The sequence below is a fragment of the Melozone crissalis genome, unplaced genomic scaffold, assembly GCF_028551555.1.
Source record: "Melozone crissalis strain CALT ecotype California unplaced genomic scaffold, PUWL_Pcris_2 ptg000054l_1, whole genome shotgun sequence".
In the NCBI taxonomy this organism is placed as follows: Eukaryota; Metazoa; Chordata; class Aves; order Passeriformes; family Passerellidae; genus Melozone; species Melozone crissalis.
The window spans coordinates 778,268-799,014 of NW_026535832.1; the positions used below are offsets into that span (position 1 = coordinate 778,268).

General features: G+C 63.4%; 4 protein-coding genes across 5 annotated transcripts in view; 2 read left to right on the top strand and 2 right to left on the bottom strand.

The window, feature by feature from the left end:
- The window catches only part of GATAD2A (GATA zinc finger domain containing 2A), an 85,352-nt gene extending 73,183 nt beyond the window's left edge, over positions 1-12,169 (top strand). The window contains exon 13 of the transcript XR_008483761.1: positions 12,158-12,169. The gene's annotated coding sequence lies outside the window, so the exon portion shown is untranslated. The remainder of the gene's footprint in view (positions 1-12,157) is intronic.
- On the top strand, positions 1,527-5,209 carry GTPBP3 (GTP binding protein 3, mitochondrial). The gene is made up of 9 exons (XM_054286657.1): positions 1,527-1,570; positions 1,907-2,172; positions 2,342-2,428; positions 2,722-2,924; positions 3,022-3,094; positions 3,432-3,575; positions 3,719-3,884; positions 3,969-4,244; positions 4,936-5,209. The coding sequence occupies exons 1-9, from the start codon at positions 1,533-1,535 to the stop codon at positions 5,168-5,170; spliced, it is 1,488 nt and encodes a 495-aa protein (XP_054142632.1). The 5' UTR covers positions 1,527-1,532; the 3' UTR covers positions 5,171-5,209.
- PLVAP (plasmalemma vesicle associated protein) lies at positions 6,458-8,993 on the bottom strand. The gene is made up of 6 exons (XM_054286658.1): positions 8,616-8,993; positions 8,152-8,230; positions 7,327-7,919; positions 6,942-7,062; positions 6,648-6,723; positions 6,458-6,557 (listed from the first exon to the last, which is right to left on the bottom strand). Exons 1-6 carry the CDS (start codon positions 8,991-8,993, stop codon positions 6,551-6,553), a joined length of 1,254 nt encoding a protein of 417 aa, XP_054142633.1. The 3' UTR covers positions 6,458-6,550.
- A 3,782-nt stretch (positions 12,170-15,951) lies between the features above and the next one.
- On the bottom strand, positions 15,952-19,509 carry BABAM1 (BRISC and BRCA1 A complex member 1). Of its 2 annotated transcripts, none has more exons than XM_054286627.1 (8): positions 18,918-19,509; positions 18,729-18,787; positions 18,333-18,453; positions 17,924-18,002; positions 17,696-17,720; positions 17,356-17,485; positions 16,925-17,008; positions 15,952-16,358 (listed from the first exon to the last, which is right to left on the bottom strand). In XM_054286627.1, exons 1-8 carry the CDS (start codon positions 19,233-19,235, stop codon positions 16,158-16,160), a joined length of 1,017 nt encoding a protein of 338 aa, XP_054142602.1. In that variant the 5' UTR covers positions 19,236-19,509; the 3' UTR covers positions 15,952-16,157. The 2 variants fall into 2 exon arrangements, with proteins under 2 accessions (XP_054142602.1, XP_054142601.1); XM_054286626.1 differs by having other exon boundaries at positions 16,925-17,011; positions 18,918-19,507.
- Positions 19,510-20,747: the final 1,238 nt, after the last annotated feature.

Below are 20,747 nucleotides of genomic sequence, written 5' to 3' on the forward strand. Positions count from 1 at the left end.
TGCCCCCTCAGTGCCCCCCCGCCCGGTGAGGCGGCTCCCGGTAACTCGAGCGGGGTGAGCGCTGCCCGGTGACATTTGGGGTGACCCCCCCTCCCCCAGAGCGGCCGCCCCAGCGCGGGGGATCCCCCAAAGTCCCACAAAGCCCCCAGAGCCCCCCCAAAGCCACTCCAAACCGGGGGTCCCTCCCAGCCTGGCCGCTCGGAGCCCCCCGGGATGCGGGACTCGGGCCCGGTGCCAGCCCGGCTGCCCGGTGCCACCGGGAGATGTCCCCGAGCTGTCACCTCGGCTGGCACGGGGGGGGTGGGGCGGGAGCCGCTGCCAGGCCCGGGAATGGGGGGGCACGGGGTCACCGGGGCCGTGCGGGCTGTCCCAGTCCATCCCAGTCCATCCCAGTCCATCCCAGTCCATCCTCCCCCTGGAAGACAAGCCCAGATTTTGGGAATTGGAATAGCGACAGGACTAATAATAGTAATAATAATGATGGTGATGATGATGATATCTAATTAACAACAGTAACAATAATATCTAATTAATAATAATATAAATAATAAAATATACACTATCTAAATTATTATTATAATTACCATTATCATTATCATTACCATTATCATTATCGTTATCATTATTTAACCACAAGAAGAAGTAAAATATATTGGTTTAATCTACAAGATGGCGAGAAGACAAGTCAAAGGTTAAAACCAAGCAAAAAAATGTCTAAATGCAAAGAACTATTTTAAGATAAACTCTTATAAATCTGCATGAGCCTCTGTAATGGAGTCTATAGAAAATATGGTTTAAGTTAAATAAATATACATATATTTTATATTTTTTTATATTTATATAAAAATTATATATATTTAATACAAAACCACTACTATACTATATTAAATATATATTATTTATATACATAAAAATATATTAAATATATATTATTTATTTGCACAAAACTATATATTCAATATATTTCTATTTCTATTTCTATTTATGTTTATGTTTATATTTATGTTTATATTAATTTAACTTAAAACATGTTCTCTACAGACTGATCCTTTACAGGGCGTACCTGCATATTCATATCAATAAATAGAAATAAAAATTAATTAATTAAAAATATAAAAATAGAAATATCAAGCAAATAGCCAAGCACCCCAGCGCCGGATTTTATCTCTTAATAAAATTTATAAATTTTTAGATTTTCTCTCAATATAAATAGATATCAAATCTTATAAGATTTTAAATAATGTTTGTCACTGGGACCGGGCGGAACCGCGGGGTTCGCGCGGCTTCACCAGCGTGCCGTGATCTTTGCGTTTTAACCAATCAGAAGCCGTGTTTCACCGTTAGCCCCGCCTCTCAATATGTTTTGACCAATAGCGTGCGTTAATGGGCGGGGGCGCTGAGGCCGGTTTGGCGGCTTTGCAAGTTATTAACCAATCAGAAGCAGAATTACCGTTATGACTAAGCCCCCTCGGTAGGTTTGACCAATGGCGTGCGACGGTGGGCGGGGCCAGGCGGGCGCGGGGAGGGCAGCGATGGCGCTGAGCGGGGCCATGAGGGCGGCGAGGGGCAGGTGAGGGGACGGGGGGGTCAGAGGGACAGAGGGGACACGGAGGGGACACGGGGACAGGGAGGACACCGCTGGTGCCTGTGGGGTGCGCGGGTACGGGAGTGGGTGAGCCGGGGTTTGGGGGTACCTGGGGAGGGGGCACACGTGCAGAAGGGTCCCACCTGGGGTGGGGTCTCACCTGGAAGAGGGGGTCCATGGGGAGGGGTCTTACCTGGGGAGGGAACACCTGAGGTCAGCACACACCTGGGGAGGGGTCTCATCCCCACGGGGCCGGGGACACGGGGGTCGCGCCCCCTCCGTGCCCACCGGGCGTGCCCATAATGCCCCCCCATCCCCCAGGTGTGCGCGGGCACTGAGCTCGGCGGTGCCACCCGCGGCGGGCACAGGCGCCACCCGGGGCACAGGTGACACCATCTTCGCGCTGTCCTCGGCGCCGGGGCGCTGCGGCGTGGCCGTGATCCGGGCCAGCGGGCCGGGCAGCGGGGCCGCCCTGCGCAGCCTCACCGGGACCCCCGAGCCCCCGCCCCGGGTCATGGCCCTGCGGCGCATCCGGGACCCCCAGACCGCCGAGAGCCTGGACAGGGGGCTCGTGGTGTGGTTCCCAGGTGGGGACATAGGTCTGGGAACATGGGGCTGGGGTCAGGGGGTATGAAATGGGGTTTGGGGACACAGATGTGGGGTTGGGGACACGGGGTAGGGGTCGGGGGGCATGAACTGGGGTTTAGGGGCGGGGGTTGGCAGCCAGGGTGCCCACCCAGCCCCGTGTGCCCGCAGGGCCGCACAGCTTCACCGGGGAGGACTGCGCCGAGCTGCACGTGCACGGGGGGCCCGCCGTGGTCAGCGGGGTGCTGCGGGCCCTGGGTGAGCCTGATCCCATCCTGACCCTGTTCCAGCCCTTCCCGATCCTGTGCCATCTCTCCTGCCCCTTTCCCAGCCCTCTGATCCTTTCCCGCTTCCCCTTGGGATGCCGGGTGATCCTCCCCGTCCCTCCTCCCCCTTCGCTCTGGGAGCCCAAGGATTCAGCCTGATCCTCCCGTGTCCCATTTCCCCCTGTACCCTTGCCCCTTTCCTTTGGGATCCCGGAGGTTCCTCCTGCTCCCCCCACCCCATTTCCCGGGCCCCCCTCCATCCCGCCGTGCCCGGTGTCCCCCCAGGCCGTTTGCCGGGGCTGCGTCCGGCCGAGCCGGGCGAGTTCACCCGCCGGGCGTTTGCCCACGGCAAGCTGGACCTGACGGCGGCCGAGGGGCTGCGGGACCTCATCGGGGCCGAGACGGAGGCGCAGCGGCGCCAGGCGCTCCGGCAGATGGAGGGCGACCTGGGCCGGCTCTACCAGCGCTGGAGCCACGCTCTCACCCAGGTGGGGCTCACCTGCGGGGCCGCCCAGCCCTCCCCAGTGGCCACCGAGCCCTCCCCGGTGGCCGGCAGCTCGGGGCTGACTCCCACCCCAATGGCAGGCACTCGCCCACCTGGAGGCCTACATCGACTTCAGCGAGGATGACAACGTGGAGGAAGAGGTTCTGACCCAAGGTGAGCCCCTGCTGTCCCCATGTCATGGCTGTGTCCCCATGGTGGCACACTGGGGATGGGGACAAGAGGGGGCTTGTCCCATCCAGCCACTCCAGGTCCTTGTTTGTCCCCATGACTGGGACATGGGGTCTTCTGCCCCGTTTTTTTATCCCAAATTTACGGGTCAGGACTCGGGGTCTGTTCCAGTGTTTTGTCCCAGATTTCAGGCTTAGGACCTGGGGTCTCTCCTGGTGTTTTTCCCCAGTCTGGGGCTCGGGCCCCGCTGTCCCCAGCCGGGCTGTCCCTGCCGTGTCCCCGCCGTGTCCCCAGCCGGGCTGACCCTTCCGTGTCCCCGCAGTTCGTGTCACCGTGCGGGCGCTGCTGCAGGAGCTCCGGGGCCATCTGCGGGACGGGCGCCGGGGGGAGCTGCTGCGGGAGGGGGTCCGGGCCGTCATCACCGGCCCCCCCAACGTGGGCAAGAGCAGCCTGCTCAACCTGCTCTGTGAGTGGGGCTCGGGGAAAAGGGAGCGTTCCGGACCTCCAGAGGGAGCCATTCCCACTGTGCCCGGGCCATCGTGTCACCCACGGGCGCGGAGGGGTTGGGACCATTCCCAGATCCCCCTGGAGCTTTCCCGCTGTCCCCAGGTCGGCGCCCGGCCGCCATCGTGTCCCCCACGGTGGGCACCACGCGGGACGTGCTGGAGGTGGCCCTGGACATCGGGGGGTACCCGCTGGTGCTCAGTGACACCGCGGGGCTGCGCCAGGCCACCGACCCCGTGGAGCGCGAGGGGGTGGCCCGGGCACGCGACCGGTGAGCTCTGGGGACCTTGGGGAGGCTTTGGGGGGGTCCCCACAGCTCAGCCAGAAGGTGACATCGCTCTGTGTGTGTCCCCAGGTTGTGCCAGGCTGACCTGGTGCTGGCAGTGCTGGATGCCACCTCGGTGTCACCCACGCCGGTGGCTCTGGGGGCGGCGCTGGCGGCGCTGGAGCCGCCCCCGGGCACCCCCTGCGTGCTGGTGCTCAACAAGGCTGACCTGCTGGGGGGGCACAGGGGGCCCCCGAGTGCCACTGGTGCCCAGGGACAGGGACCCCCTGCCACCCTGCTGTCCTGCAAGACGGGCGAGGGGCTGGAGGCGCTGCTGGAGCTGCTGACACAGCAGCTGGCACAGCTGTGAGTCCGGGGGGATCCCAAACCCTCATCCTGGTTTTTGGGGCTGGCTGATCCCCCTTTCCCTGGCTGGTTCCCCTTTCTCTGGCTAATCCCCTTTTCCATTCCTGATCCCCTTTCCCATGCCCTGTGTCCTTTCCATGCCTGATCCCTTTCCCATGCCCAATCCCTTTCCCATTCCTTATCCCATTTCCCTGCCCAATCCCCTTTCCCATTTCCGATCTGGTTTTACATTCCTGATCCCCTTTCCATGCCCGATCCCTTTCCCGTTTCCCATCCCCTTCCCCATTCCCGATCCCCTTTTCCATTCCCGTTTCCAATCCCTTTCTCAATCCCTTTCCCATTCCTGATCCCTTTCCCGTTTCCAATCCCCATTCCCAATCCCCATTCCCAATCCCTTTCCCTTTCCCCTTCCCATTCCCAATCCCCATTCCCGATCCCCATTCCCAATCCCCATTCCCATTCCCAATCCCCATTCCCAATCCCCATTCACAATCCCTTTCCCAATTCCCATTCCCAATCCCTTTCCCTTTCCCATTCCCAATCCCCATTCACAATCCCTTTCCCAATCCCCATTCCCGTTTCCAATCCCCATTCCCAATCCCCATTCCCAATCCCTTTCCCGATCCTGTTCCCAATCCCCATTCCCGTTTCCAATCCCCATTCCCAATGCTGTTCCCAATCCCTTTTCCAGGTGCGGGGATCCCCTCCTGGGCTCTCCCAGCCTGACTCAGAGCAGGCACAGCCGCCACCTCGGGGCGTGCGCGGCGGCCCTGGAGCGCTTTGGGGACCTTGGGGACAGCGGGGACCTGGCGGTGGCGGCCGAGCAGCTGCGGGTGGCGCGTCGGGAGCTGGGCAGGATCACCGGGCACGTGGGCGCTGAGGACGTCCTGGATATCATTTTTAGGGACTTTTGTGTCGGGAAGTGACGGTGGCACTCCGTGGGGTGGGGTGTCACCGGGATTAAACTGTGGTGCCTTTGGTGGCTTTGCTGTTGTCCCCTCGCTGGTGACCGTGCTTGGGAGTGTGTCCTGAGCCCCAAATGTGGGAAAAACCCCCGGAAAAAGTCCCAGTTCCTGGTCAGGGGGACAGACAAGGAGCAGGGGCAGAAAAGCCACCCCCGGTGTCCCTGTCTGGGGTGTTCCCATCCCCAGTGTGACATGGGGTACACCCCTGTGCCCCCCGACCCCAAGGATTTAGCGTGGGGGGTTTGGGACCCCCGGGATCCCTCCCAATCCACGGAATTCCCCCAAGCCGTGGCAGATGTGGGGTCTTGCTGGTGCTCTGCCACCCCAAAAATGGTGGCATCTCCTGGGGACACCCCTGTGCCAGCCCCCTGTGCCACCACCCAGCCGGGAGCTCGGGAAGCACCTGGTGCTCCGAGATTATCCATGGAGGAATTCCAGGAAATCCTCTGGCAGTGCCTGAGGCCCCCCTGGACCTTCAGGGACAGTGAGACTTTGTCACCTTTGTCACCGCAGTCCCACCCTGGGGCTGGGCAGGAGGTGGGGGGGGGAGGTGGCATCGCCATCCTTGGAGGGGTGGCAGGAGGTGGCAGTGCCCTTCTCCCAGCACAGACACGGCTCGGGGGACACTTGGGATGGGGAAAGGGACAAGGGACACTCTGGGAGGCCTCGGTGGCGCCTGGCGTGCGGGCAGGGGCGGCGGGGCAGGAAAAGGATTTTCCACAGGAAACGCAGCCGTAAATCCCGGGAATAAATCCTGGGAATAAATCCCTGCTCCGCTCCGGGGGGGGCAGGGGGACAAGGACAGCACGGTCCCTCATCCTTTGGGGACAAGGACATCCCTGTGCTGCATCCTCTGGGGACAAGGACATCCCTGTGCCTCGTCCTTGTGCATTTCCCACCCCTCTCTGCAGAGCTGGGATGGAACTCCCGCTCCAAAAATTCCCAATTTTTCCATGGATTTCCACCCACACAAGCGGCAAGTTGTCTCCAAATTCGGGGCCGGGGAACAAGTACACCGCCGTCCTTCATCCTTGGGGGACAAGGACGTCCCTGCCCCTCATCCTTGGGCATTTCCCACCCCTCTGTGCGGAATTCCCGCTCCCAAAATTCCCAGTTTTTCCATGGATTTCCATCCACACAAAGCAGCAAGTTGTCCCCAGATTCGGGGCCGGCTGTTGTCCCGCTCCAGCCAAAAGGCAGGGATACATCTGAGGGGACACGCGGGGTGGGCTTGGGGAAACGGGGACAAAGGGAGGGTGGCTCTGGGGCAGGGGTTGCCATCCGTGCTGCGGGAAGCACCTCCTGGGCGGCTCTCCTGGTTTTCCGTGGGATTTTCCAGCATTATCCGCTGTGGGAAAAGTGGGATCAGGTCGGGGGCAGCTCCAGGAGCACTGGGTGCCCCGGGGAGGGTGGCCCGGTGTCACCTCTGTCCCCTCACCTGGCGTTCTTCAGGGTGGCCGTGTACTGCTCCATCAGCTGCAGCATCTGCTGGAGCTCCACCGGGTTCTGCATTCCTGCTGGGATCGGGATGGGATCCATGGGGTTGGGATGGGATCCATGGGATTGGGATGGGATACATGGGATGGTATCCATGCCATGGGATGGGATGGGATGGGATGGGATGGGATCCATGGGATGGGATCTGTGGGGTTGGGATGGGATGCATGGGATGGGGTGGGCACCAGAGGACATGGTGACTCCCCAACCTGTCCCCAGTCCCCCCGGGACTCACCCATGGTGCCCAGCGTGGCCGGGTTCTTCAGGAGCTCCATGTAGGTGCCCGTGCCAGGGAAGGGGCTCGAGCGGGCGGCGCTGCCTGGCCCCCGCGAGCCCGGCAGGTCCAGGTGGGACATCTGGGGGGAAAGTGGGCGCTGCTCAGGGGTGGCAGTGCTCAGGGGTGGCACCGCCCCCAGCAGGAAATTCCCACATAAACAAAATCCTGGTGTCAGGAAGGAAAATCCCAGTGCAGAGGTGCCTGTGCCCATGTCCCCATGGGAGTCCCCATGTTCCCAGTGCCCAAATGTCCCGTGTTCCCATGTCCCCGTGTCCCCATGTCCCCAGTGCCCCGTGTCCCCGTGTTCCCATGTCCCCAATGCCCCAATGCCCCATGTCCCCACCTTGGTCCCCATGCAGATCCCGAGCTGCTGCCGCAGCGACTCCTCCATCGCCACCGCCGCCTTCCTCTTCTCCTCCAGCTCCTTCCCCGCCTTCTCCTTGTCCGCCTGCAGCCTCTTCCTCTCCTCCTCGCCGTCCTTCTGGAGCTTCTCCAGCCCCTGGATCCTCTGCTGCAGCTCCTGTGTGTCGCGGGAGCAGTTGTGGCGGCACTGCTGCACGCTCAGCTCGCAGCTGCTCCTCCACACAAAGAGCGAGTCGCGCTCCTTCTGCCGCCGCAGCAGCTCCTCCACGCGCTCCCGGATCTGCCCCAGCTCCTTCTCGGCCTCTTTGCACTGGTATTGCTTGGCCAGATCCAAAACCCTCAGGATCTTCTCGCTCACATCGCTCTGCAGGGAGCTGCAGCGATGTTTGTGCACATCCAGCTCCATCCTGCTCAGGTCGCCCTCGGTCCTGGCACTCTGCAGGTCCTGCTGGCACTTGTCCTTCTCCCGGGTCACTTTGGTCAGCTCGGCCTGGCTCTGCTGCCTGCTCCCCTCCAGGGTTCTCTTGGACAAGCTGGCCTGGTCCAGCTGCCGCTGCAGCTGCAGCTTCTCAGCTTGGGGGGAGTTGGGGGACAGGGTTTGGCTCTGGGGGATTTGGGATCCAGGGGTTTGGGTCCCCCCCGGTGCCACCCCATGGCTTGGGGTGACGCCTCGGCCTGGGGCTGGTCATGTGGGGGTGCTGGGGGTGCCCCGGAGGTTGGGGAGGGAGAGTTGGGGGTCCCCAAGGAGTAGGAAGGGGATGCTGGGGGTCCCCAGGGGTTTTTTGGGGCTGGGGGTGTCTCTTACCCGTGCAGGTGTTGTTGATGAGGGTGGTGATCACCTGGCACTCTTTCAGCCTCAGCTGCTGGAACAGGAGCTCCCGCAGCTGCACGGGAGGAAGAGGAGGAGGAGGAGGAGGAGGAGGAGGAGGAGAAGGGTCAGAGAATCCCAAAAGGACCCCCCGGCATCTCCTCGTGGGCTCTGGGAGAGCTCCAGGGCAACGGGAGGAAGAGGAGGAGGAGGAAGAGGAGGAGAGGGGTCAGATCATCCCAAAAGGATCCCCGGGCACCACTTCAGGGGCTCTGAGAGAGCTCCAGGGAGGAAGAGGAGGAGAAGGAAGAGAACGCCAAGATTGGGACCCCCTTGACCAAAACCCCCTGGCACTTTCTGGGGTCCCCTCGCTGTCACCACCCGCAGGGACGAGGAGGCGACAGCAGCGTCACCCGCAGGCGGTGCCACCCTCCCGCGGGATTCCAGGAGCCCGGGCTCACCTGCGGGATGCTGCTGGAGGCCTGGCTGCTGTTACACTTCTCCAGCTCCCTCTGCGCCTTCAGCGCCATCCCCTGCACCTTGTCCCTGTCCTTCAGGGTGGCGTTGAGCGTGCGGCTCAGGTTGGCGTTGGTGGCACCCAGGGCGACAATCCTGCGGTAGTGGCTCTGCACCTGCTCCTCCAGCAGCCTCAGGTGGGTGTCGGTGCCCGCCTGGGCGTTCCCGTACACCATGAAGAGCACGAGCCCCAGGATGATCAGGAATTGGATCAGCGAGGTGAAAAGGAAAATGTATTTGAGGTAAAAACCGCAGTCGCGCTTCGGCATTGCCTCCTTGTGCTCCAGCCCGAACTTGGCCATGGCGAAGCTGCTCTTCTCCATCCTCGCCGCCGCTCTGGCCGCCCCACCCCGCGGGGACCGCGCTTTTCAGGGGGGCCGCGCCGGGGCGGGGCTGCTCCAGCCGCCGTGTTTATATCCCAGGATTTAATATTTCCTCCTGCCGGGCTCCTTCCTGCCGTGCCGGATGCTCCCGGGTACCCGCCGGGTTATCAGGGCACAGCTTCTGCTGGGCTTGTTGTTCCTGAAGTGTGGAAAGGAAAAAAAAAAAAAGAAATTTCATTCCCTCTATCCCATTTCGGTGCCTGGCGCGCCCCTGGGATTGTCTGCAATTATCTCCTGCCCCAAAATTCCCACTCCCGGCGTGGGAATTGCAGGGAATTCAATCCCGCTGGGCAATCTGGGCCCTGGGGTTGTTGTTCCTGGAGTGGAGGGGAAAAAAAGGGGATTTCGTTCCCTCCATCCAATTTCAGTGCCTGGCGCGCCCCTGGGATTGTCTGGAATTGTCTCCTGACCCAAAATTCCCACTCCTGGCACGGGAATTCCGGGGAATTTGATCCCGCCGGGTGATCGGGGCGCAGCTTCTGCTGGGATTGTTGCTCCTGGAGTGGAGAGGGGGAAAAAAAGTGGGATTCCATTCCTTGCAACGCATTTCAGTGCCCGGCGCATCCCTGGAATTTCCTCCCGCCCCAAAATCACGGGATTCGATTCCCCCCATCCCATTTCGGTGTCCTGCGCTCCTGGAATTGCCTGGATTTTGCCTGGAATTGTTTGGAATTGCCCGGAATTGATTAGAATTGTCGGGAATTGCCTCCCGCCCCAAAATTCCCACCCCTGGCGCGGGAATTGCAGCGCTGATCCCGCCGAGAGTGCCGGGCGGGACCCCGAGGGTGGCACGGGGGTGGCACACGGGGACAGCTCGGGTGGCACCGAGTGAGGCGGGGACGAAGCCCCCGTGGGAAGGCAGGGACAGGGACAGGGACCGGGAGCAGCTCTGCCGTGGCTTCCCAGCATCCTTGGGTGCACTTTGAAGAGAGTTTCCAGGAAAGTTGGATTTTCCTGCGGCCGCATCCTGTGCAAAGGGCAGCGACGCATCCGGGCCCCCCCACCCCGAGCCCCCCGACCCGCCGGGAGGAGACAGAGGCGACATCCCAGTGTCCCGCCCCCTCCCCGAGCCCCCCGTTCCCTCAGGGGATCCCCCCCGAGCCGCCGGGAGGGGACAGAGGTGACATCCCGGTGTCCCCGTGAGCCACTCCCAGCGGAGGATCCCAAATCCCAAACCTGGGTGGGGCCAGAGCGGCCCCCCCGCCCTGCGAGGGTTCGGCATGGGGAGGGGGACTGGGAACGGCATCCCTGAACTGGGAACGGCATCCCCGAACTGGGAACGGCCCTCCCGAACTGGGAACGGCCCTCCCGAACTGGGAACGGCATCCCCGAACTGGGAACGGCATCCCCGAACTGGCAACGGCCCTCCCGAACTGGGAACAGCATTCCCAAACTGGGAACGGCATCCCCGAACTGGGAACGGCATCCCCGAACTGGGAACGGCCCTCCCGAACTGGGAACGGCACCCCCGAACTGGGAACGGCATCCCCAAACTGGGAACGGCACCCCCGAACTGGGAACAGCATCCCCGAACTGGGAACAGCAACCCCAAACTGGGAACGGCATCCCCGAACTGGGAACGGCCCTCCCGAACTGGGAACAGCATTCCCAAACTGGGAACGGCATCCCCGAACTGGGAACGGCATCCCCGAACTGGGAACAGCACCCCCGAACTGGGAACGGCATCCCCGAACTGGGAACAGCACCCCCGAACTGGGAACGGCATCCCCGAACTGGGAACGGCATCCCCGAACTGGGAACAGCATCCCCAAACTGGGAACGGCACCCCCAAACTGGGAACGGCATCCCCGAACTGGGAACAGCATTCCCACGGTGTGGGGATGGGTTAATCAGGGCGAGGGTTAATTGGAGGGGTTAATTTGGGAATGGGAGGGGATCTGTGGGGCCCCAGGAGGCTGCGAGGAGCCCTCGGGATGGGATCCGGGATGGAGCATCCCAAAGGTGACACGGGCGACTCGGGGGCGCGGGTGGCAGTGTCCCCTCGGGGGGATCCAGGGATGGCGGTGTCCCCCCTCGGGGGAGGTCAGGGATGGCGGTGTCCCCCCTCGGGGGTGGCACTGTCCCCGCGGGTGACTCACTGTTATTTGCAGCTCAGGAAAAGGAAGCGGCGGTAGCTGAGAATGGCTCCGGCAGCGACACCGGCCGGGCCATCGCAGACACTTCCCGGTCCCCGAGGGACGCGGGGCAGCCAGGGCAGGAAACAGCCACCGGCCAGGGGTCAGCGCCCGGGGCGCCCCGCGGTTCGGCCCCCCCGAACCTCCCGGAACCCCAAGGAACACCCCGCGGACCCCCCCGGAACCCCCCGGGCGTCCGGCGGGGCTGGGGGATCGCGACATCCCCACGGGATGGGGACAGGGGGACAGTGGCCGTAGCCAGGACCTCGACACCCCTAGACGCCTGGTTTGAGGTGGCACTGAGGGACAAAGGGCACTGTCCCCCGCTTCAGCCATGCCACCCCAAACTCCACCCTTTTCCCTGCGCTCAGTCCCCTCCATGTCCCCAAGGCCGCCCCGACCCGCAGGGACCCGCAGGGAGCGGGGTCGGGGTGCGGACACGGTGACAACCCCGGCTCTGCCACTCCCGGCTGGGCGGAGCCACCGTGGCTGCGGTGTCCCCGTGAGGGGACAGACACCGGCGGTGGCCCCATGACAGGGTGTGGCTTTGAGTCCCCCAGTCCTTCCTCGGAGTGTTTTGGGGTTCGGGATAGAGGAAATCCCTGGAGTTTAGGGGGACGTTTGGGTTTGGGGAGGGGGCAGTTGGGGTCAGAGGAGCAGGGGACAGCGAGCTGGCGGCGCAGGGACATGTCCTGGTGAGCAGCACAGCTTTTATTGCCCAATCTCCCCCAAATCCCCCAGATTCGAGCTGTTCCCGGATTCTGGAGCGCCGTGGATGTGGCCGGAGCTCCCGGAGGGGATTCCAGGGAGATCCGTGCCCGGGATGAGCCAAAACTGCCCCAAAAAGCTGAGAAGGGGCCCCCCTGTTCCCTGTCTGGCTGCGATGGGGACACGGCAGGAGTGGGACACGGGATGGTGGCACAAAGGGGTCGGGATTGGGATTGGGATTGGGGTCGGGACCAGGATCAGGATTGGGATCAGGACATGGGATGAGATCAGGACCCAATGGGGCCAGGAATCACAGTGGGATCAGGGATCAATGGCATCAGGACATGGGATGCGATCAGGGATTGATGGGATCAGGGATCAATGGGATCAGGACCCAATGGGATCAGGGGTCAGTGGGATCAGGAATCAATGGGATCAGGGATCAATGGATCAATGGGATCAGGACCCAATGGGATCAGGGGATCAATGGGATGAGGACCCGTGTCCCACCCCCAGGGCTCCCGCGCTGCGCTGGCGGCTCCGGGGCCGAGCCAGCCCCGCAGGTGGCAGCGCTGGGGACATCGCGGCACCGGGGATGTGGCCGGGGGGGCTGCGGGACCTCAGCCCTTCCTGCAAGGGGAGGGACGGGGAGTGAGTCCCGCACGGGTCCTGCTGCCCCGGGGACACGGCGACAAGGGCGGTGAAGCCGCCGCTCCTTGCTGCCCCTCCTCCCGGGGGTGCCCCCTCCTCCCGGGGGTGTCCCCTCTTCCCAGGATATCCCCCCGTGCGGGATTTCCCAGTCCGTGGGTTGTGACACCTTCCTGGATTGTCCCTTTCCCGGATTGTCCCCCTCCCCGAGCTGTCCCCCCTCTCCGGGCTGTCCCCCTCGGTCTGTCCCCCTCTCAGAGTTGTCCCCTCGGGCTGTCCCCCCCCTGTCCGGGCTCTCCCCCCTCCCCGGGTCCCCCAAGTACCGCTGGCCCGGGGAACACCTGCGCCCGCTGCCTCTGTCCCGGCCCCGCCGCCGCAGCATCTCCAGCTCGGCCGCGTAGTCCCGGCTGTGGGGACAGCGGTGACACATTGGGAGGTGGCCCTGACCCCGGCTGGGGACACGGGGGTCCCCAGGGGGAGGAGGGACAGGACAGGGCGTCTCTAAAAGGGGACAGGGACAGGGAAGGGGAGGAGCGGACTGGGGGGACACATGAGGGGTCCCCATGAGGAGGGAGGGACAGGACAGGGTGTCACGAGGGCGGGGGTGTGGCTGCTCTGGCGGCGGCCCACCCTGAGGAGGGTGACAAGGACCTTAGAGGGGGATGTCCCCGAGGGACAGGGGGATGATCCCGGGGGACAGGGGGTGTCCCCGATGGACAGGGGTGTCACCAAGGACCAGGGCCCTTACAGGCTGTCCTGCAGCTCCCTCTGTCGCGCCTCGCAGCGGTCCCGGCGCTCCCGGCGCTCCCGCTGCTCCTCCAGCGCCTCCTGCAGCCGCCGCCGCAGCTCCCGCGCCTGCTCCGCGCCCCGCGCCACCTCCTCTGGGGACAGCGGCGACACCGGTGTCACCCCAGGGCGGAGCGCAGCCCCCCTGGGCCGGGCTCCCCGCGGGGGGACAGAGCTCACCTTGCAGCGCCGCTTTGTCACCTGCCAGCTGCGCCCGCTCGCGCCGCAGCGCCACCAGCTCGTCCCCCAGCGCGGTGACATTGGCCTCCAGCCTGGCCTGGGGACAGGGGACCGGTGGGGACAGCCGTGAGCAGTGTCCTCTCCACCCTCCGCCGCTCTCGACTCTTCTTCTGCTGCCAGAGCCCTCCTGCTCCTTTGCCTCACTGCCACCCCTGTCCCCAAACTGTCCCCACGCTCCTGATGGCCTTGGGTCCTCCACTCATCCTCCTCCAAAGGTGGGGTACATGAATTTGGGGACAATCCCTCCCTGGAGGGACGGCTCATCCTGAGGGTGGGGAGCACAGGAGAGCCCCAGGTCACCCACGTCCCTGAGTGTCCCCCTGCTCCTGGTGGCCTTGGGTGCCTGTCCCCCTGCCATCACGTCCCTCAAAGTGTTGGGGATGTGGCTTTGGGGACAATCCCTCCTTCCTGAAGTGACACTCCTCCTGGGGGAGCTATGGCCTGTCCCAGCAGGCCGAGGTCAGCCCGCGGGTGTCACCGGTGGTGCCAGGGAGGGGACAGGGGGACAGGAGCTCTCCAAGAGGCTGCCGAGCCCTGCCCGGGAAACGGGGACATTTTCCAGCCTCTCCGGGCCATTGTTCAGCCGGATGAGCCCGAGAGGGGCGGCGGGACCCGGCTCTTCCTCCGGGCCCTTTCCCGGCTGCGACCGCAGCTAAAAATACCCGGGAAGGACAAACCCAGGAGCTGCGGCCCCGCCGCTGCCTCGGGACCCGGTAATTACCGGGATGGAGCCGGGAACAGCGGCCCCGCCGGGAGCGGGACGGCGGGACGGGCCGGGAGCCGCCAGGGCTCGGGTTTGGGGCGTCCCTGCAGGGAGGTGGCGGCTGTGCCCCCCAGGATGGAGTCGGGAGCATCTTTTTGGGGTGCTCTCTTTTTGGGGCGTCCCTCCAGGGAGGTGGCGGCTACGCCCCCCAGGTGGCTGTGCCTGTGTCCCAGCTCACCCTCCTGGCTGGAACTGGGAATTCTCCCAGGGATGGAGCAGCCCCCGGGCTTGGCCGCTGGACAGGGAGGGAGGGACGGGGGACACTGCTGAGGGGACAGGGGATGTTGTCCCCAACCACTTTCCATCCCGAAGTGACCAAACCCCTCCTTGTCCCCACCCCTCTGGCCACTTACTGGGACTGGAGACAGGTGTGAGGGGCTACTAAGGGAACAGGGAGTGTTGTCCCCATCCCATTTTCCATCCTAAAGTGACCAAACCCCTCCTTGTACCCATCTCCCTGCCACCTTAGGGGACAGGGGACACTGCGGTGGGGACATGGGGTGCAGTCCCCATCCTCTTTGCCACTCCAAAGCGACCAAACCCCTCCTTGTCCCCATCCCTCCGGCCACCTGTGGAGACGGCGGACGCTACTGAAGGGACAGGGAGTGTTGTCCCCATCCCATTTTCCACCCTAAAGCGACCAAACCCCTCCTTGTCCCCATCCCTCCGGCCACCTGTGGAGACGGCGGACGCTACTGAAGGGACAGGGAGTGTTGTCCCCATCCCATTTTCCACCCTAAAGGGACCAAACCCCTCCTTGTCCCCATCCCTCCGGCCACCTACCGCCCGCTGGCGGCAGGACACGAGGCTGGCATTGTCCCTGCTGCTGTCGCCCCGTGCCCGCGCCAGCTCCCGGCGCAGCGCGTCCCCGTCGCTCCGCAGCCGCTCCCGGTGCCGCTCCAGCTCGGCCAGGCGCGCCCCGAGCTCCCGGCTCTCGTTGGCCGCCCGCTCCCGGCAGCCGCGCAGCTTCCCCAGCGCCTCGGAGCGCCACAGCAGCAGCGCCACCGCCACCGTCACCGCCGCCACCAGCAGCAGCAGCGCCGCGCACAGCGCCAGCACCTTCAGTGTGGCCCGGGGCACCGCGGGGTCCATGGCGGGGGACAGCGGGGACCAGAAGGGACAGGAAGGCACAGAGGAGACAGGAGGGGACAGACGGGGACGGGAGGACCCGCTCTGGCCGTGGCCGTGCCGGGATGTGGCAGTGGCACTGCTGGCGACACCGTAATTGTCGCGTGTGGGCCGAGGTTTGTGGCAGGTCAAGGCCCAGAATAGGTTTTTGTTTGTGCTGGACAGGGGACAGGGCTCTGCCCTAGCCGCGGGGACGAGCCGGGGTGGCCTCGGTGACCGCTGGGACGCTGAGGTTCCCATCTGTCCCCAGCACGGAGCTCCGTGTCCCCTGCAGCGAGAGCGAGGCAGGTTTGGCCAGGGCTTATTGGAAATGGGTTAAAAAATGAGGATTTGTGGAATGGCTGCGGCTCAGGGCAGCGTTGGCATGTCCCTGTCCCCTGTCCCTGTCCCCATCCCCTGTCCCCTCCCTACCCGTGGTGGCCAGAGGTGAATGGTCACTCCGGGATGTCCCCATGGAGCTGGGACAGAGGGACCCATACTGTCCGTTTGTTTTTACTCTCTCCTATAGTCCTAAATCCCAGTTATCCAAATCTGCATTCCTCTAATTACATTGCTGGCTTTAGAACCATTTCATTCCTATTCAACTTTTAATATTTTAAAAACGAGGGATTGGCGTTTTTCACAGGGTTGTCCCCTCAGGCGGGGGCATCGCCCTCGGGCCTGTCCCCTCAGAGAGTGGCGGGGCTGTCCCCTCTCTCAGCTGGCGGCCTCCCCCTCGGGGCTGTCCCCCCCGTCCAGCAGCCCGTAGTGCGCGTGGCTCTGGCACGGCCGCTGCAGGGGATGCGCCAGCAGCTTGGCCATGCAGTTGTGCAGCTCCAGCGCCGGCCCCGCCAGGGCCACCTCGTACTTGTAGTTGGTGCCTTTGGTGTCCAGGCTGCCGAAAAACCCGAACATGTCCTGGGGAGGGGACACATGGGGACATAAAGGGGTTAAATTTGGCTTGCCCTGATCTCAAATCCTGAGAAATCTCCTCTTTTTGTCCTCTAGATTTGTCCAAAAATTCCCCTCAAAATCCTGTGGTTTTGTCACCCCATTGTTGGTGATCCCCCAGTGTCCTTTGGCCTCCTAAATCCTCCACAAACCCATCCCATTCCCACCCCATTTTCCCCTAATCCTCCCATTGCCCGCTAAATCCCTCCCATTCCCACCCCATTCCCCCTAAATTCCTCCATTTCCACTCCATTTCCCCCTTTTGTTAGCCCAATCTCCCCCCCCCCAAAATCCCGCCCCCCTTTTTTCCCCAATTTCCCCCCAAAATCCCTCCCATTTCTTCTCCAAACCCCCCCCTTCCCACAAAAAAAATGGAGGAATTTGGGGGGGAAATTTTGTGGGATAAAGAAAATAAAAACAGAAAAACAGGGACAAATGAGGGGAAAAAAGGGGGAATTTGGGGAGGGGGAAAGGGAGGATTTGGGGGAAAGAGAGGAGTTGGGGGAAATCTGGGGGAATTTGTCCCCTTTTACCTTCCAGCTGCTCTCGTCTTCCTTTTCATCCACCCCGTTGTGGATGTAAACAACGTCGAAGAAGAAATAGGGGCACTGCAGAAGCTTCTGGGGACAAAAGGGGGAATTTAGGGGCTTTGGGGGGAGATTTGGGGGGTTTGGAGGGAGATTTGGGGTGGAAATGGTGAATTTTGTGGCTGGCACAGGGGGATTTTGGGGCTGGCATGGGGAGATCTGGGGTGGAAATGGGGGGATTTTGGGGGTGGCATGGGGGGATTTTGAGAGTGGAAATGGGGGAATTTTGGGTGGAAATGGGGGAATTTTGGTGTTGGCACAGGGGGGATTTTGGGGTGTCCCAGACCTGGACGTGCTCGCCCCCTCAGAAGTGGGGGATTTTGGGGTGGCATGGGCAGATTTTGCAGTGTCACGGGGGATTTTGGGGTGTCCCAGACCTTGACGTGCTCGCCCCCACAGAAGTGGGGCTGGCAGCGCGGGCGCCCGAACACCAGGATGGTTCTGACCACGAAGGGCGGGGGGATGGTCTGGATGTTGTCGGTCACCGGCAGCTCCACCTTCTGCTGGCTGGGATGGGGACAGGACAGGGTGGCACTCACGGGGACAGAGACAGGGATGGGGTGGCACCCACAGAGTCAGGGTGGCACCCACAGGGACAGGGGACGGAGACAGGCGGCACCCCCGGGTCAGGGTGGCAGCCACAGGGACAGGGGACAGGGCTCAGGTGCCACCCCCCCCAGCACGCCCAGAACGTTCCGGAACCCCCCCAGTGCTCACATGAGGTTGAAGAGCCCATCCAGATCTGAGCTTGGAGTCAAGGCTGGTCCTGGCACCTGTGACACACCCAGGGCCACCCCCAGCGCCACCGTGGCACCCAAGACACCCCAATGCCACCCAAGGGACCCCAGTGGCAAAGAAGGGACCTCCCCTGGCACCCAGGACACCCAGAACCCCCTGATGCCACCCGGGTGGCACCCAGGACACCCCAGTGGCACGGCAGGATACTGAAGGACTGGCACACGACGGTGTCCAGGTCGTAGAGGCAGCTGCAAACCTCACGCGGGTCTGATGTGAACCCCGAGAGCTGCGGGGGCACCGGGCTGGCACTGGCCCTGTCTCCACCCTGTCCCCTGCGCCCAGCTCTGTGCCCACCCCTGTCCCCACCTCTGTGCCCGCCCCTGTGTCCCTCCCTGTCCCTTTGCCCTGTGCCCATCCCTGCCCCCTCTGCCAGTCCCCTGTGCCCATCCCGGTCCCTGTCCCCACCCTGTGCCCGTCCCCTCCTGGCACCCCAGACCCCCTCTCCCTGTGCCCATCTCTGTCCCACCCTGTGCCCATCCCGGTCCTTGTCCCTGCCTGGTGCCCCCTGGCACCCCAGCCCTCCCGTCCCCCCTGTGGCTGTGGCTGTGTCACCCACCCAGGTGGCATCATTGTTCACCACCACCAGGGCGAACTCGTGGCTTTTGTCGATTTTGTGTTTGGTCCTGACGAACATCTCGATCATCTTCTGGGCCACCGTCAGGGCGTTGCTGCGGCACCTGCGGGGCACGGGCTCAGGGCACCCAAGAAACCACAAAAACCCCAAATCACACAAACCCCACACACCACAAACCCCAGAGACACCACCCAGCCCTGCCTGGCACCCCAAAAACCACACAAATCCCAGAAACACCACAAGCCCTTGCCTGGCACCCCAAACACACCACAAACCCCAGAAACACCACAAGCCCTGCCCGGCGCCCCAAACACACCACAAACCCCAGGAACCCACCCGGCACCCCAAAAACACCACCTGGCAGCCCCTGGCACTGACCCATTGAAGGACTCCAGTTTGGGCACTGCCATCTCCTCGGCCAGGTCCAGGCAGATGATCTGGCGGAGGGGCACAGCTGAGACCCTCGAGTGTCCCCAGGGACCCTCAGGGTGTCCCCAGTCCATCCCAGTCCCTCGCAATCCCCTCCCAGTCCACCCCAATCCCCCCCAGTCCCTCCCAGTCACTCACCACCTTCTCGGGGCAGTTGACCCGCGGTGTTCTGACGGTCACCTCGCCGTGCTGCCCGTGGCTGCCCGGGCCGTGCCAAGCCGTGCCAGGCTGCCCGGGGGGGCTGTGCCCGGCGCTGGCCGCCTCCCCCTCGCCCTCGCTGCGGTTCCCCGGAGCCTCTCCCCGGTTCCCTGGGGCCTCTCCCCGGCTGCCCACGCTGCCCGGCCCGCTCGCGGCTCGGTCCTCGGCGCCCTCGGGGTTGGAGCGGGTGCGGGGCCGAACATCTGGAACCTTCTCCTCCTCATCCTCGGCGGCGCTGCCCGGCTCCGACGTGTCCATCTCGAAACTGGGGGGCTGGCACCCCAAAACCGGGGGGTGTGCTGGAGCTAGCACCCCAAAATCAGCGGGTTTGGGGGTGCTGTGGGGCTGGGAGCCCAAACCTGGGGTTCTCTGTGCCTGGGACCCCTAAAGTGGGGAAATTCCGGTGTGGCTGTAACCCCAAAATCAGGGGTGTCCGGTGTGGCTGGAACCCCAAACCCGGGGGGCTCGGGGGTGATCTCTGCGTGGGGAGGGGGTCCAAGGAGTGGGAGGTACGAGGGGCAGGGGCTCGGAGGAGTTTGGGGGGTCCCCCACTCACTTCCCTCCCCCTTGCAGCCCCCTCCCCACTCAGCCCCACTCTCGGATCCCCTTTCCCACGCCCCCCACCTTCCCACGCCCCTCCCCTGCCCCATTTCCCCGGCCCCACGCCCCCATCTCCTCCCTCCCTCCCTTCCCCATCCCTCCCCCCCTGCTCCTGTTCGCCGTCGACGCCCCAAAACTCCCCAAAACACCCCTGAACCCCCTAAAAGTCCCCCGAGCCCCCGCGCTCGCCGCTCACAGACGCTCGGGCTCCGCCGGAAATGGCGGCGCGGGAGGGCTGGTGGGAGTTGTAGTCCCTTTGGGTGCCCCGCCGCCACCATGGGGAGTACCCCCAGGCCCCGAACGCCTCCTCACGGCCCCGTCCCTTCACGCACCCCCTTCCCCACCTCTCTCCCGTTCGTGTTCGCCCCCTGAGCCCCCCAAAATCCCCCTGAACTCCCCCAGAGCCCCCGCGCTCACCGCTCTGGTTCGACCCCGTTCCGCCGGAAATGGCGCCGCGCGGAGGCTGCTGGGAGTTGTAGTCCCCCTAGACCTCCGGCAAAGCCCCGGAACGCCGCCCCCTCCGCCCCACCAATGCCCCTCTAAACCGCGCTGCGTCTTTGCTCCACCCCAAACATCGTGTGAACTCCCCCGAACGGCTTCCTGCGCCCCAAATATCCCCGTGCACCGCCCTTTGCACCCCAAGTACTCGTGTTTTACCCTAAATATTCATGTGCACCCCCAAAACTGCCTTCCGCATCCCAAATATCCATGTGCACCCCCCAAACATCCACCTGCACCCCAAATATCCACGTGCGCCCCAAATCCCCGTGTACCCCCCAGAACCACAGCCCGCACTCCAAATCCCCCTGCTCCACCCCAAACATCGTGTGAACGCCCCCGAACGGCTTCCTGCATCCGAAATATCCCCGTGCACCACCCTCTGCACCCCAAATGCTCGCTTTTCCCCCTAAATATCCATGTGCACCCTCAAAACTGCCTCCCGCACCCCAAATGTCCACGTGCACCCCCCAAACATCCGCCTGCGCCTCAAATATCGATGTCCGCACCCCATATACCCACCTGCACCCCAAAAACAGCATCCCCCCACTTCTCACAGCACCCCAAATCTCTCCCAGCACCCCCAAAAGCGTTTTGGGGTCCCCGCCCCGTTGCAGGGGGTGCTCTGTGGGGTGAGGGTGGCACCGGCCTGGCACCGGGGTGGGTGGGGGA

Bases quoted from the DNA above. Each gene is read 5' to 3' on its own strand.
- GTPBP3 (XM_054286657.1), top strand. From the start codon at position 1,533: ATGGCGCTGAGCGGGGCCATGAGGGCGGCGAGGGGCAG. The intron at 2,429-2,721 runs GTGAGCCTGATC...GTGTCCCCCCAG, and splicing joins CGGGGTGCTGCGGGCCCTGG to GCCGTTTGCCGGGGCTGCGT. The intron at 4,245-4,935 runs GTGAGTCCGGGG...TCCCTTTTCCAG, and splicing joins ACACAGCAGCTGGCACAGCT to GTGCGGGGATCCCCTCCTGG.
- PLVAP (XM_054286658.1), bottom strand. From the start codon at position 8,993: ATGGAGAAGAGCAGCTTCGCCATGGCCAAGTTCGGGCTGGAGCACAAG. The intron at 8,231-8,615 runs GTGAGCCCGGGC...CCTCCCGTGCAG, and splicing joins CCTCCAGCAGCATCCCGCAG to CTGCGGGAGCTCCTGTTCCA. The intron at 6,724-6,941 runs GTGAGTCCCGGG...CGATCCCAGCAG, and splicing joins GGCCACGCTGGGCACCATGG to GAATGCAGAACCCGGTGGAG.
- BABAM1 (XM_054286626.1), bottom strand. From the start codon at position 19,235: ATGGACACGTCGGAGCCGGGCAGCGCCGCCGAGGATGAGGAGGAGAAG. The intron at 18,003-18,332 runs GTGGGTGACACA...GTGCCCCCGCAG, and splicing joins TGAACAATGATGCCACCTGG to CTCTCGGGGTTCACATCAGA. The intron at 17,012-17,355 runs GTCTGGGACACC...TTTTGTCCCCAG, and splicing joins GTGGGGGCGAGCACGTCAAG to AAGCTTCTGCAGTGCCCCTA.